The sequence below is a fragment of the Macrobrachium nipponense genome, chromosome 1 (genome assembly GCF_015104395.2).
Source record: "Macrobrachium nipponense isolate FS-2020 chromosome 1, ASM1510439v2, whole genome shotgun sequence".
In the NCBI taxonomy this organism is placed as follows: domain Eukaryota; kingdom Metazoa; phylum Arthropoda; class Malacostraca; order Decapoda; family Palaemonidae; genus Macrobrachium; species Macrobrachium nipponense.
In genome coordinates, this window is record NC_087200.1 from 86,373,074 (window position 1) to 86,389,810 (window position 16,737).

The window sequence follows — 16,737 nt, forward strand, 5'->3', positions numbered from 1 at the left end:
GCAGGGGTCTTGGAGGACGGTGTTACACCCCGCCTCCTGATAGTTAGTAGCCTGTAAGTGGAAAGATACATAAGTATCAACGTTATACACTCACAGGGCTACTGTGATACTCCGTTGCATGCCGGAGTAGTCTAAAATTATTGGGCATAATCCACCCCTGAACTCCTTTTGGAAGAAGGTCTATGACCTAAGACGCTGGTTGGGAACTCCGGTGTACACCGGAGGGGTGAGTATGATTCAACCAGTAGTTTCGAGGAGTAGTATACCATGCCGAAGAATGGGAGAGGATGCCCTATACTTAGACTAGGAAAGTTACACTAAAGTGGAGCGTGTAGCTCCGCCGTACAACCACACACACACCCCCCCCCCCCAGACAACTAGAGGAGCGCCCAGATAGCAAGCAAGCGCTTCGCCAGAAGACGAAGGGGGTACATAAGATAGGGAAAGCTTCTATGACAAACTGAAATCGCACCCACTCCGGTAGCTGGCTCCCCCCCCGACAACCGAAGGTACGCCCGGATAGTGAGCAGGTGCTCCGTCCGCTGGCGGAGGGGTAATACATGTGAGGAGGGAGAGAAATCAGACCCAAGACACGCCGGAGAAGACCCGAAGCGACCGGAGGGGGGGGGTGGCCAACCCCAACCCCCGACCACACCGGAGCTTCTCCAGAGCCCGAGTAAAAACATGCGGTTCACCAGTGCTTTCAGCTGTCCTAAACTCCCGTGACCCCCTTGGCTAGGGGGAGGGGGGAGAAGTGCTCGGATGGTTGCCATAGCGACCGTAAGCGAGCCAGGACAGAACCCCCCCTCCCGTCTGGAGGGGAGGGGAGGGGACCTGGGACTAGGGTGACCAGAGGCACCACGCGATCGCTATGTGGAGGCCAAGAGGTGAAAATGCAACAAAACGACTTGAGGCCAGCGACCACGTGAGCGCGAAGGACCACGGGGCGATAATGCGACAACTGCAGATTAAGATCTATGCAACAAAAACCGCCTAGGAACTGGTCGCCCTAAAAAGCTAACCCAATATAACAAATAAATAAAATCTTTTACATCGTAAGAAAGAGAGAGCGAGGGAAAACATGAGTGAGAGAGAAAGAGATGTCCAGGAGGAGTAAGCTGGTTCCGAAGAAAGCAGCCAACTGCTCAAGAGCTAGCCTTAGCCGATACGTAGATGGAGGGCAATAGCCAGGATGCTGGACCAGGAAAATATAAATAATCACTCAGGCGCCTACACACCTAGACAAAGAAACATGCATGCATGAACGAGATCTAAGGTATAGGCAATGAAATCCCTACAAACGATGTAAAAGATAATGAGAACTAGTGTAGCACGTGATAAAAAACCCATGAAAGGTAAAAACAATGGAAGATGTCTCGGTATAGAGGACCGGGAAATCTAACCAGACACGAGGCGAGCCGTTGGCCGCCATGCGCCAGACCAGGCGGCTGTATTTCGGACCTAAAAAACGGTAAATAAGGGCCCCTGGCTGACATAACTAAATCCAAACCTTTCGGGTTACTTAACTTAGCTGCGGCGATAGCTGCGCGTTCCATAGTGGAGATAAATTCAAAGGAAGAAGCACAAAAACACAGAGCAAAAGATGGCACGTGCTACCTAGTACGGCTAACGAAAAGGATGACCACCAGAGGCGCGGCAGTCGGCGTGGTGCGGGGCATAGTAGTAGTAGTTGCCGTCCATGCCTATGGATCGGTCCTCTCAGGAAGGGGATTTTGGTGTAGGAGAGTTCTAAATGGCAAGAGGTTCGTGGTAGTGGTCTCACTCGCTCCAGATACCATACCGACACCCTCTTTTTATTTAGGGTGAGCGAGTCTGTAATTATCACAAAACGATGCATGAATTCGTAACAAGCGGACATAAAAAGAAAGATGTTTTCAAAAATTCACCATAAATCGAAATATTGTGCTAGAGACTTCCTGTTTGTTGCAAAATGAAGGTAATTGATTGAATATTACTAGACTGTAAGTGTTGTAGCTTACAATTGCAGTTTTTTACCATTTCGGTCAAGTTAAATTTGACCGAAGGACGAATTTTTTCTATTTATCATTATTTATATGAAAATATTTCAAAACTGATAAAAGCTCCAACCATGGGTTGTTTTTTGTTGTATTCTACATGAAATTGCACACATTTCCATGTATAAAACTTTATGTAACGGCTCATTTAAAATGGTGCAAACATTACGACAATCAAACGAAAAAATGCATGATTTTTTCTGAAGAGTTACTGAGTGGACGTAAGGGAAAAGTTTATTTCATAAATTCACCATAAATCGAAATATTGTGTTAAGAGACTTCCAATTTGTTGCAAAATAAAGGTAAATAGTATTTGAATATTACTAGAATGTAATAGTTTTAGCTTACAATTGCGTTTTTTTACCATTTCGGTCGAGTCAAAGTTGACCAAAGGTTGATATTTTGCCACTTATCATTATTTATATGAAAATATTTCAAAACTGATAAAAGCTACAACCATGGTTTGTTTATTGTTGTATTCTACATGAAATTGCATGCATTTTCATATAAAAAACTTTATGTAACGGCTAATCTAAAATGGTGTAAACATTACGACAATCATATGAAAAATTTTGATTTTTTTTGGAAGAGTTACCGCCTGGACGTAAGAAATTTTTTTTTTTTTCATAAATTCACCATAAATCAAAATATTGTGCTAGAGACTTCCAATTTGTTGCGAAATAAAGGTAAATGATTGAATATTACTAGAATGTAAGAGTTTTAGCTTACAATTGCGTTTTTTGACCATTTCGGTCGAGTCAAAGTTGACCAAAGGTTGAAATCTTGGCACTTATCGTTATTTATACAAAAATATTTCAAAACTGATAACAGCTACAACCATGGGTTGTTTTAAGTTGTATTCTACATGAAATTGTGCACATTTCCATATATAAAACTTTCTGTAACGGCTAATTTAAAATGGTGCAAACATTACAACAATCGGACGAAAAAATTTATGATTTTTTTGGAAGTTACCGCGCGGACGTAAGGAAAAAGTTTTTTTTTCATAAATCCACCATAAATCAAAATATTGTGCTAGAGACTTCCAATTTGTTGCAAAATGAAGGTATATGATTGAACATTACTAGAATATAAGAGTTTTAGCTTACAATTGTGTTTTTCGACCATTTAGGTAGTCAAAGTTGACTGAACGTTGAAATTTTGGCACATCATTATTTATATGAAAATGTTTCAAAACTGATAAAAGCTAAAACCATGAGTTGTTTTTAGTTGTACTCTACATGAAATTGCACACATTTTCATATATAATACTCCATGTAATGGCTAATATAAAATGGTGCAAAAATTATGTCAAAGTGACAAAATAATTTCTGAGATGTGTCGCTGATGCTTTTAGTGCGAGAAGAAAGAAATTCGTGCTTGCGCGCCTGGGTAACGGTTGCAAACAAAACAACGCCTTGATCCGTGAGCTCCCAGCATCCCCCAAGGCGCGTGATTCAAAAAGTTTTTGCCTAGTAGGCCTATAACTATTTTTCCGGGAATTTAAAAAAAAAACTTTTTTTATATAGACGTATATACGTCCAATCGGCACCCCACAGACGATTTATATTGACGTTTAATACGTCCAATCGGCGTTAAAGGGTTAATATTTCGTGAATGAATATACATTTATGATAAAAAAAATTATTTACTGTACTGACTACAGTACCAAACTGTAATATTAATGTAATCACTGCAAAATAAAGTGATCAATGCAAAGTACTGTAAAGTGTATTTTTGTTTTTGAAATATGCTTTTCCCAAGGAATTATTCATCGAATAGGCTTTTTATTATGAAGAATATGCTAATAATATATATGATAAAAATCATTTTATGTTTATGCTTCATTGCCAATCACAAACAACAATACTAAGATAATCTATGATAATTATCGTTTGTATGACTGCACTGTTCAAAGAAGTTATTTACTACCAAAATGAAAGTGAATTTCTAACTAAAAATTAATGTTATCATAAAAGTTATTACTACATAATTACACTGCTATTAAAATTTCTGAAAGATTACCGAATAATAAAGGTCATCGTGAACGAAATGATATAGAGGCGGCCCGCGGTTATCAGGGTAATCGCTCAGTGGCGAATTGGTTTTACAGCTGTTGTCAAAAATATTCATTTAAAAAAATAAGGTATTCAATTTTATAAATGTTCATGCACTTATGTTTAAAATGTGTATGAAAATATACTACATATAGGGTATTTTTATTTCTACGCAGAAATATGATACTAAGGCAGCTTTTAAAACTGCCCTTCACATTATCAAATACGATGTTTTTTCATGTTCGTTCTTGTAAGCCACCGCCTGCCGCTCTTCCGATAACAGAGTTAAAAAGAGTGCAAATTTAATGATCAATGTGTCAATTTTATATATGTTCATGCTTTTATGTTTAAAATGTGTATGAAAATATATTACGTATAAGGTATTTTTATTTTTGTACATAAATATGATACAAATTAAACCAGCTTTTGTAACTAACCCCCATGTTGTCAGAGGATGTTTTTTCATGTTCATTTTTGTCCGCCACTGTTCCAAAAAATGCATGGTGTTATTTTATTAATTTGGGAGCTAATTATAACTCATTTTGTTAATGAAACTTCAGCTTTTTGTTATAATGAAATTTCAGCTTAGTTATAAGTTTTAATGCATTTATCTTGAAAATGTGTATGAAAAATGTATTACAGGGTATTTACTTTATTTTTGTATAAAAATATGATACAGTGGCAGTACGCATGTCCATTTGAAGTCTTTGTAATAGCCCTTCACATGATGAAGACAATAGGTTGTTCAGTCATGCCCGAATAATAAAATTTTAATCTATATGATTGAATCATGTTTTTATGACACATTATATTTACAATTGTTGCATAAAATCCAATTTAGTAGTAGTAATGGTACTAGCTGCTAATCCTTTCTCGAACAATGTTCTGAAAAAGGTTATGGCCAGATTCGTGGTAATGGTTTGTGCATTTGAGTCTTTCAGAAATACAACTAGTTTCTTAACTGCTGAGTTGTATTGACGCAAGGTCGATTCTTGTTTGTCAGATTCTAAGAACCTGATGTTCTGAGGATCGATGTTGTAGTGGGGCTTAGATTGGCTCCTCTGTAGATGAGGGATATTGAAGGAGGAAGAGACTAAATGGCAAGGGACCTCTGGTAGTGGTTTCACTCGCCCCAGTTACCATACCGACACCTTTAAATGAAGGTGAGCGAGCCAGAATACTCTGGAATTACCATTTAACTTTTTCTCTGGTATTTATAGCAATATTTATACCTTAGAAATGATTACTAAAGGGACATTTCACGGAGCAACACAGGATGAGCCCAGAAATCGATTTTTAAAGACAAAACTTGCGTATACATTCGATACTGCAAAACTGCAATTTGTTTGTTTTTTTATGGGATAGAGGTACAAAATATTTGTTTTTTCATGGGATAGAAGTACAAAATATAACTGTACAACTTGGTCGATTTTTGGCTTTGTTACTCAAGCAAAAAATTGAGGTACGACCGTAGGAGCTCGAGATGCCGCTGCTACGTAGATGGCATAGTGACAAAAATTAAGATAAGCAGAGAAGAAAAAGTAAATATGCATCTTTTTCATAAATCCTTTAAAAAGTTATACATTACTTCACTGTATCCAATAATATTGTATGTATTCTCATATTATTGTATCATAAAGTACAGTGGTACCTCGAGATACGAAATTAATCCGTTCCGAGGCACCTTTCGTATCTTGAACCACATTTTACATGTAAAATGGCTAATCCGTTCCAAGCCCTCCAGTAAATTTCATAATAAAGCTAAATTGACCTATATACAATGAAATACTACAACAATTTGGACCATTCAATACCTAAATTAATAACATACTGCTAATTACCTGTAAAAAAAGTGTATTAGTGTACATGGTATACAAGAAATACTGTACGTATGTAGTAAAATGTGGAAGCTTACCTTTCAAGTGAGGCTATCTCCGAAAGTGGCGACAGAGGAGGAGGACAAACGGCAGATACGTACGTACGTACACTTAACTTTACGAAACACATAAAAAAATTTAAGGAAAACTAACCTAAAATTTACGAAACACATTAACAAAACTGTAACACTTAATTTTGCAAAAAACTAAAATTAAAATTTTTTTTTTTCTTCTTTACTTTTTTATACTTTACGTAGGTTTTTTTTTTTTTTTTTTTAAACAAAATTTCAACTTCATCACCACTTTCAACTTTCAGTTTTTTAGTATCACTTGGTTCTTCCTTTTTACTTACTCCTGCTAATGCTAAAGGCCTCTTTAAAAAATAACGATCCAAGGAAGATTGCTTTTGCCTACTTTTCACAATTTTCCTGAAATGACTCAGGCAAAAGTCATCGAACTGCGCAAGCATACGATTGCACTTTATGAAAAACAGCTAGAACATCCTTAATTTCTGCCGTTGTCATAGGGTTGTCCTCCTCCTCCTCGCCGCTGCTAGAGAACTCTTCTTGAACGATGTTATGTTGCATGGTCTCCAACTCCTTCAGGTCATCCGTCGTAAGCTCCTCTTGGTGCTCCTCGAGAAGGTCGTTGATGTCGTCCTTGTCGACAACCAGCCCTATGGACTTGCAGAGTGCAACGATCTCGTCAAGATCTGGTTCCAAAACAGTTTCAGGATTGTCAACTGTTTCTGAATCTGCAGCACCAGCTTCGCCTACGTCGAATCCCTCGAAGTCTCGGGCGGATACGGCATCAGGCCAGAGTTTCCTCCACGAGGAATCCAAGGTTCGCCTCGAAACCTCCTGCCAAGCTTGGTCGATGAGTCGGATGCATATGAAATGTCGAAATGCTCCTTCCAAAATTGACGCAAGGTGAGGTTTGTGGTATCGGTGATGTCGAAACATCTCTTGAAAAGATGTTTCGTATACAGCTTCTTAAAGTTCGATATCACTTGCTGGTCCATGGGCTGGAGGAGAGGGGTGGTGTTAGGCGGAAGATAAAGAATCTTGATGAAGGAATACTCCGCTAGGATATCTTCCTCGAGGCCAGGAGGGTGGGGAGGGGCATTGTCCAATACCAGCAGACATTTCAGAGGGAGGTGCTTCTCTTCCAACAATTTCTTCACTGTCGGGCCGAAACACAGATTTACCCACTCCGTGAACAAAAGCCTTGTTACCCAGGCTTTCGCATTAGCCCTCCACATCACTGGAAGCTTCTCCTTAAGCACTTTGTGGGCCTTGAAGGCTCAAGGAGTCTCGGAATGATACACCAGTAGAGGCTTCACCTTGCAATCCCCACTGGCGTTTGAACAAAGTGCGAGCGTAAGGCTAAGTTGATGAACATTTCAGTGCTTCGTCCGTAGATTTCATAGGCAGAATTACTGAAGAAGTAAAATGACTACCAACCTCTGAGACAGCACACTTTATTAAATCTTGAACCTTTGTACTCACAGGGACATGACAGTCCCGGCTCGAAGAAGAAATTGTCCTTTCTTGGCACAAGGATCAGCCACGAAGCTGATGTCAAAGAGAAGGAAGAAGATGAAGATGATGACTCATGTCTTTTCTTCCTGCATGCCTGATTAAACTTCTCCTCTAATACTCTTAATTTTTCTATCACTGTTCCTGCATATGAATCCATCAACACATTAGTCCATGCCGTCATCCCAGAAGAATTGGTTGATGATGTAGGCATAGAAAGGGTATGATGTGACATCACCACAGCTGCCATGTTAGAAAGTGATGTCGCTGATGGACCTGGCTGTGACATCACAACACTGGACGAAACACATGATGATTCTGTTGGTACTACCATAGGCAATACCAAGGGATGCAGAATTGGTACCAGAATACCAGATGCATTCTGGTAGATGTCATAGTGATTGAGCCCATACAGTGGAGACCTGGGGGAGGACACCCATGATATGAGGTACTGGAGGGTAGCAGAAAGCCATGCAGTAAGACAATAGATCATCTAAGGTTGGTACTCCTCTTAGGCCTAGAGATGTCCACATGCCCGCTATCCTCTGAGCATAAATCCCCCCCTCCCTGAAGGGGAATGAAGAGGCATAATTAAGCAAAAAGCTACTCGAAACCCCTCCCAATTCATTTACCGATGAACTGTTGGATGAACAGAAAGAAGTATGGGAAACTTCCAGTACAGGATGAGAAACAACTGGGATAGGCTTCTCAAAGAAAAAAATAGCATTACAAGGAGACAACAAAAGTAGCTGAAGATGAATCACCATCAATCCAAGACGGAGTCGTCTCCTTCCTCTCGTACTGACCCTTCCCATAAGTTGCATTACATACGTTCTCTCTGCATCTACTACATGTTGTGTAAGGATCAGTATTCACTAATGTTGGGAAACAAGGACAAGGCAATCCACCAACACCCAAGCATTTCCTTTGCTTCTTACTAGATCCACAAGCTACACTCGCAGGAGGGTTAGGAGGATCCATTATATCTATGCACTTGTCCACAAAGACCAGAAATCCACACAATGAAACAGAAAAAAAGAAAATGCCAGCAAACCAAATTGGTTGTTTGTGTGTGGTCCTAATTATCTTGTGACTAAGGACAGATGCTACTAGTTCCTTGCATTTACAATTTTATTGATTTTTACCAGTTCCAGCTGGCACTAGAATATCATCCTAATGTTAAGACCAAAGGGTTGTTTTGCATGTAAAGAAACAGTATACAAAGGTAGACCAAAGGTTGTTTTGTATATGAACAAACAGTATACAAAGGTAAACTTTCTCAATTCAGTTGTTTACGGCCAAATTGCATGTTCATTATACCAGTTTTTTGGTAAGTAGTTCTCATGCAATAGTAAGTGGTTATTAATTCTAAGAGATGGTGATAAACTTTTTACAAATGACAGTTATTAAGAAACTCACTCCAAATGGCAATGCATTGAAGAACTTTCTGTATATATGTTGACAACACAAACACAAGAAATAATAAGGATATCTACTATTTAATGATGGGTTAGAGTCATGGATGTACAGCTTCTGGTAGCTATTCTGCTACTTGTCTACATGACTTAAGAATATATGTCTGGGAATATTTGGACCATTAGTAAGGGCTCTAAACACTTACTCAGTTCAGCATGAACAATATCAAATATGCTGCTGTACTGACAAATTAATGAAAAAACTAAAAGGTGTATATAAATTACTAACCATGGGAACTTTAAATGTAGATGCAGTTTTCATCTTCTTGGCAGGTGATTCCCCTTTGGCAATTTTACGAGGTCTGCCCCTTTTCACAGTTTCCCCTGCTGGTAATGATGGCGTAATAGTATTTTGGTTTGCTGTGTCAATCTTCTGTCGTGGAGTTAAGCCCTACGTGAAAATTAGCAATGTCAATGGAATTGCACAAAAAATTTAAAATCACTCAAAAGCTTAATAATAAAGCAAAGTTGCAAATGTTACAATTTTGGAATTATTTTTTCTCTGTTATATAACACTGGTCCTTACAATATTATTTTCACACAGACGTATTATTCCTTTCAAGAATTTTTAAATTTTAAACGTCTCCCAAAGTAAATATTTTCTAAAATCTGATATTTTACTAAAGTGCAGACCAATGGGAAGAGCAACCTACCACCCTCTTCTAGTCAAGACCTCTAGAAAAAGAAAAGTATAATAGGGTCAGGCACAACCATGAAGTAAGCAACAAACATGTTTCTTGTGGAAGGACAAGTTTTAGAAATAATGAAAACCAGAGCAAGAATAATATTACAAAGCTTGGTATTGGAAAAAACATCATGGTTGCTTGTCACTTTTTTATGCAAAAATATAACAAGAATATCCAAGAACAAATACACCTAAAACTTAAATAATTAAATCATTGAGTAATCATTTATTGAACAAAAACTTTAAAGTAAAAAGGTTTGGTTTTAGATTATACAAATTTTATTTCTTATACATATATCCCTATACATGAACTGTATACATGATCTATCTAAAGAATGATAACTTCACCTTTATACTATATGTACTTACTAATCATTAAAAAAAAAGGTACTATGACCAGGAATTTGTTAACAATAATATCCCAAATTTAGTAACAGTTAAGTATCTAAGCTTGTTGGAAATAAATATGATCTCATGGAACAGAACCGATTGTGTTATCTCATTGAAGATGTTAACTGACTAAAATTTATATTGTTTTCTTTTTGTATATGATGACTACTGTTCCTTTTCATTACTGGGCAACAAAAGCACAAATGATAAATGGTAATGGCATTAAATCTCTTCCCTTACTTATGCAGTGCAGTCCATCACAGTACTCTTCGCAGGTTGGAAGCAGATGGAGCTGTTGTGACAATACATTGCAATGAAGGTAGAGGTCTTTGAACTATAACCTAATCCCAAGACCACGTCTGCAAGCTATTCAGAGAAGCTTGTTGATGTCATCCATTTGTTGTATCATTCTAGATATCCTTGTAACCTCATGAACTAGGAGCACAATTATGCAAAGGCAATTTTACAAATTTGAAAAGCTTAATAGAGCCATTCCTCTAATACCATTGTATGACTCCCAAACACTTAACTTCAGTGATTGATTTCACTGAAACAATGTGGGGACCAATAATCTTGCATTGAAACTCAGTATTTGTTAGAGGAGCATAAACTGATTAGAATAGAAAATATTTGCGGAATTCTGAACCGACTGGAGGTTCTGCATACCTTACCACCTTTCCCAGAAATGAGTTCCAAAGAACGGGGTTCAAGCCCAAGAGAGCATAGATATATGGGTATCTAAAAATTCATCCCACTGGGATTAAACACAAAGACACATCCAGATTAATTTCATTCATGGAAGATAAGGAGAATTCCATCTGTTCAAGCAACAAACCATGTAGGCCACAAGGGGTTTGTCACAACTCCTCCCTCCCCTTGCTGGAGAGAGGAGTACATGCTACTGAAAGCAAATTTGTATATATTGTATGGAACACAAACAAAATAAATGCAACACATTATGGCAACCACACTCACCTGTATCAGAACAGTTCCGGCGAATGATGTGTTTATTTTTCAATCTGCCCGTAGGAATGAAGAACAGAAAAAGGGAAAGAAGAGAAGGAGACCAGTCACCTCACTCATTCTCTCTTCCACACAATCATCTTAGGTAAGATACAGTCTGTCCCACCAGGGGCACTGGATGAACTACACAACTTGTTAGGCACCCACCACCAGATATGTGGGCTATGTCCTTCAGGTAAAAGGAAGTGAAAGTGGTGTGCCAAAGCAAGTAACCAGCAATCAAAATCCTATGAACAAACAAGTTCTTCTTAAAAGCCAGAGGAACTCACTGCTCTGACGTCACGTGCTTTTGGATGCAGAGTATCTGTGACAGAACTTGAAGGTGAGGAGTAGGCCTGTCTAATCACCTCACGAAGTCAGAATGAAATGGTATTCTTGGACACTTCTTTCTTAGCTTGGCCTGTGCTACCAAAAAATTCTATGACACCCCAGCTTTAGGTAACGAGTCCTTTTCAGATAGCAACACAGTGCTCTGATGGGACAAAGCAATAAGTCCTGAGGATCGCTCCAAACCCTGGTGTGCTTGACATCATAACTAGGCAATGAAGCTCTCCAACTCTCTTCAAGGAAGCCAAGGTAAACAGGAAAACTGTCTTGTAAGTCAGTTCCCTGTCTGAGAAACTATGTAGAGGTTCAAATGGAGCCCGAATGAAACTATTCGGAACCAAAGTAAGATCCCACCACGTAGGAGGTTTAGAGTTCTCTAGGTGAACAGGATTGCTCGAAACTCCTGAACAACATAGAGATTTCCTAGGATGAAGTGATGTCTAAGCCTTTCAGGCATAGAACCAATCCCAAGGCAGCCATGTAGCCCTTAATAGCAGAGATGGAAAGACCTTTCTCATTCCCAACGAAGATCAGAAAATTTGATATCAGCTGAACAGGAGTTCCGAGTGGAAACCCCGTCGATGACATCAACGATAGTTGATGGCCCACTTGCCCTGATATACAGCTGATGAAGACCTGAGATAGCCAGGTATCTGACCTGCTGCTCTACGAGAAAAGCCTCTCGCTCGATACTTGACAATCTCTGGCAGTGAAGTGATAGGGGCCCTACTGACTGGTGAGGGTCAACGTCATCACTAGAGCGGAAAGCTCCACATTTCCTGGCCCCCACTCCAGGGCATATTTGCTGTGTAGATGAGGAGCGAGTAGGCTTATTTGATTCATGGGCTTGCACCATATCCATACAACCACACAAACATACAAGAAAACAAAAGAAAGAAATTGGCGATCTCAAGACAGAAGCAGGCAGAGAGAGAGAACGTCTGCACATGACTGCGTTGAAAAGAATGCTTACATCCAGTCAGGTGGGACTCCCAACTATCAGATAAGCAGTTACTGCCTAACTACCTTGTTAAAAAATCTTACGACCGAGTTCCAGCTGGCGCTGAAAGTAATACCTTATCTAAAGGACCGATGGTTTGTATAAGGTGTAGGAACAAACTATTATTCCTCCAAGGGTAATGCGAAAGAAAGATTTCCTGCTCAGCCATTAGCCAAGACGGAAGGCTCTGCCTCATGCATTTGTGATGTCATAGTGCAGTGTGTATGAATGATCGGTATCATCATCATTGCCATACATATTATACAGATCTACAAAGTGTATTCTGGATGATCAGTATCATCATCATCGTCATAGGTATTATTACAATCTGCGAAGTGTATTCTGAAGGCTTCTGCTCAGCCAATAGTTAAGATGGAAGGCTCTGCGTCCTGCATTTATGACGTCATAGTGCAGTATGTATGAATGACTGGTACCATCATCATCGCCATACATATTATTCAGATCTGCGATGTGTATTCTGATCATCTGCATCATATATGCATCTGCCTAGAAGTCGAAGAGGAAGACCTATTTTCTTGAAACTAAAAAGCTTGTCTTTAAGTTAAAGAAGAAAGAAAGAGAAGCTTCCATTTTGGCAGCAGTTGACAACTTGAAATCCGTCATTGCGGAACACAATGAAAGAGTTTTTAAAAATTTTTGGTCTAGGTTAACTTGTTTTGACTAACTTTTGGCATGTGATTATTTATTTTTTTCTATTGTTGAAATAGGTTTTGAGGACAGTGATTAGTAAGTGATTAACAGAGAAGCAGATGTGTTTGAGAGAGAGAGAGAGAGAGAGAGAGAGAGAGAGAGAGAGAGAGAGAGAGAGAGAGAGAGAGAATTATTTGATCTAGACTTTTCAAGAAACTGTCATTTTATGTTGAATCTTCAATATTTATCATTTCTTTTTAAGAAATTGAAATTTTATGTAAAAATTACAATTTTTGGAAGTACTAAACTATTTTTCTTAACTACACAAACCTGAGGTCCTTTACATAAGGAATTAATTATGGCGTAGCTGGAATTACGGCCGTTAAATCTTGAACAAGGTGGTTAGGCAGTAACTACCTTGTGGCAGGCGGGTAGGCTAGCCTGCCTGGATGTAAACACTCCACTTTGCCTTTTGGCCCAGGTTCGTTATCGTACGCACGCGGTATTCGTTTCGGGATTGTCAACTGTTTCTGAATCTACTAGTCAGAGTTGACATTGTGATGGTGTTTGTGTCATGTGTATTTTAAAAAAATTTCTAATTTCTTTTCACAGAAAATGGAAAAAGAAGAGCACCTCTTGAGTAACGACATATATGATATGATTGAGCAAGATCTCTTTCGTGGGATAAGTGACCAAGATCTCTCACATAGGATAAGTGATCAAGGTGTCTCTCATGGGATAACTGGAAACTTTGCAAGGTTGGTAGAATCTCCACTCCCTGCTGAACAGAGGGTGTTGACCAATCATTTACAACATGCATACCAGTGTAATCAAGGCACTTCAGTTTATGTTGAAGGTCAGCAGCCGAACATTCAGTACCCAAATCAGTTGCAGAGAGAGCAGTTGGTTGAACAGGGTTTTGATGGACACCAGGGCCAACAGAGTCATGAGATGCAACAATTAGTAGATAATTATCAAGACGGGCAGCCGTTAATGAACACTACGCACTGGCCTTGTGGGAGATTGCCGCTTTTCATAAAGTGCAATCGTTTATAGAAAAAAAAGACACCCCAGCAAGGCTCACACAGGTCGTATGCTTGCGCAGTTCGATGACGTTGCCTGAGTCGTTTCAGGAACATTGTGAAAAGTAGGCAGAAGCAATCTTCCTTGGATCGTTATTTTTTAAAGAGGCCTTTAGCATTAGCAGGAGTAAGCAAAAAGGAAGGACCAAGTGATAAAAAACAGAAAGTTGTAAGCAAAAAGGAACCAAGTGATAAAAAACAGAAAGTTGAAAGTGGTGATGAAGTTGAAATTCTGTATAAAAAAAAAAAAAAAAAACCCTACGTAAAGAAAAAAAAAAGTAAAAAAGTTAAGTGTTACAGTTTTGTTAATGTGTTTCGTAAATTTTAGTTTAGTTTTTCTTAAATTTTTGTGTGTTTCGTAAAGTTAAGTGTACGTACGTATCTGCTGTTTGTCTTCCTCCTCCTCTGCCGCCACTTTCAGAGATAGCCTCACTCGAAAGGTACACTTCCACATTTTACGTAGTGTATTTCTTGTATACCATGTACACTAATACACTTTATTTACAGGTTAATTTGCATTTCGTTATTAAGTTAGGTATTGAATGGTCCAAATTGTTGTAGTATTTCATTGTTTATAGGTCAATTTAGCTTTATTATGAAATTTACTGGTCAATTTAGCTTTATTATGAAATTTACTGGGTGTTTTTGGAGGGCTTGGAACGGATTAGCCATTTTACATGTAAAATGTGGTCCAAGATACGAAAACCTCATGATACGAAGGGCGCCTCGGAGAGCCAGCTAGTACTGGGCTGCAGCAGGCAGGGCTGGTAGGCAGCCCGTACACCGCTAGCTCTTGTTCACTTGTCATCCTGAGTTGCCAGGTAATTCATTCCAAGAAGGAATGCGTTCGGCTAGAACCATCGAATGCAAGAAAATATGCTCGAGCATTTGCATTTTAACCGAGACGGATTTCGGTGAATGCAAACGCTGTGTTGTTGTAACAATACCACAAGTAGTATCTCAAAATCAAAACTGGTAACTCTTGGGAGGCTTGCAAGGCAGTCCCGCATTGCAGTTCAATTAAGAAGATACTATTCGTCTTGGTCACAACCCGTAGAGTTAACTATAGTATGTGCCTACACCTCGGACAATTCAACTGATAACAGAAGCATGTCGCGAGGGAAATATACGTAGTATATGTGTAGGTTCCTGTACATAGACCTCCAGCCTATATTCTCTTCCATTCGAGGAACAAGAATAAGGACTGGAAGCCGACTACCTTCATCTCTAATGAACAGAGCAAAGGTGAAGTTTTCCCGAAGGAAGACTTCTACGGTGATAACAGGATACCGAAGATGATTCGTTCAAGCTGAACTGGATGTTCCCATCAGTTCTTCTCTATCCCAGGGTTGACCGCCTACTGAGGCGACGGACCGTCAGGTCCATCCAGACTGAGCCCCTCCCGAGATATTCTTCCTTCAGCAGCAGTACTTCCTTCGAACGCTAGAAATTCCAGGAAATAAGCATTCAGCGAGATTCCCGATTATCATAGTAACCATTATCTGGGATTCTCGTCTCACACACTCGGGACCGTGGTTTCGCGTAAGTGTTTGCAGATCGTAGAAGACCAAAACACTCGGAGAGTGCAAACCCCCCCCCCCCCCCCAAAAAAAAATGTTGTCAAGACGATCATTGGGTGGTGGTCCTCCCGATTCCCGTAGAAATAGAGGATTGGGCAAGATCCTTCCTCAACGACAGGGACTTATGTCTGGTAGGACCGGAAGGTCCCTCCAGGAACGCAGTCCCTGACGCAGAATCCTAAGGAAAATGCTCTGCAGGATCCCTCCCCTTCCTGTCCCAGCCATAGGAAGAGAGGGAAAGGGGGGAAAGGGGGAGGAAGATTGGACACTCTCGCTCGCCTTGCCAGCTGAACTAGCAGTCAGAGAAACGAGTTACGGGAAGCCATCAACCTGCGGTGATGGCCACTCCAAGTCTAGGAAAACATTATCATCTGGAGAAAACGTTTTCCTGAGGAGGGTTACGAAACTTGTACCGTAGGCAAAACGTTTGCCACCACCGTGACCATCATCTGGGTGGGGCTGAGCGTGCACCTGATAGGAGAGAGCCGATACCGTCCTCCGACACGTCCCAGTCTTTGTCGAGGTCGAAACCTCTTCAAGAGGACTGAAGGGGGAGCCCACACAGGTCTCTGCGTGCGTGGTCCGGCGGGACCGTCACGTGAACAGCTGTGATGGTCACTCTGTGAGTCTAGGAAGCGTCATTGTCCTCGCCAGCTCCCACGATCTCCTCCAACCACTTGAGCAAAGATCTGTTTGGTCCCAAGACTGAACCAGGCTCGTGACCGCACCGAATTTCCATAAACCTTTTCGATTTCTCCCATGTAATGAGAGGTGAACACTGATGTGTAATTCCAATATGTTGCTTGTATAATCGAATCCAAAGAGAGGTCATGTTTAAGGATTCTTTACAGAACACCATAAATGATCAGACGAGCCCCTCTCTTCTTCTTCATGTACTACTAAGTCCGTCCGATTTTTAACAAGGAGAGAACGAGGCCATGGCTTGGAAGGAGTCTCGTTTTTCGCCAAAAACCCCAAGGTTAATGTGGATACCGCATTACCTTGAAGCAAATCCC

The 16,737-nt window shown here is 39.9% G+C and overlaps 1 protein-coding gene across 3 annotated transcripts in view; it reads right to left on the reverse strand.

Annotated features, from left to right (window-relative positions):
* LOC135219431 (uncharacterized) overlaps positions 1 to 16,737 on the reverse strand; it is a 751,318-nt gene that overhangs the window by 261,458 nt on the left and 473,123 nt on the right. For all 3 annotated transcript variants that reach the window (XM_064256210.1, XM_064256211.1, XM_064256209.1), the window contains one exon: positions 9,213 to 9,374. In XM_064256210.1, coding sequence (XP_064112280.1) covers positions 9,213 to 9,374 — 162 coding nt within the window. The remainder of the gene's footprint in view (positions 1 to 9,212; positions 9,375 to 16,737) is intronic.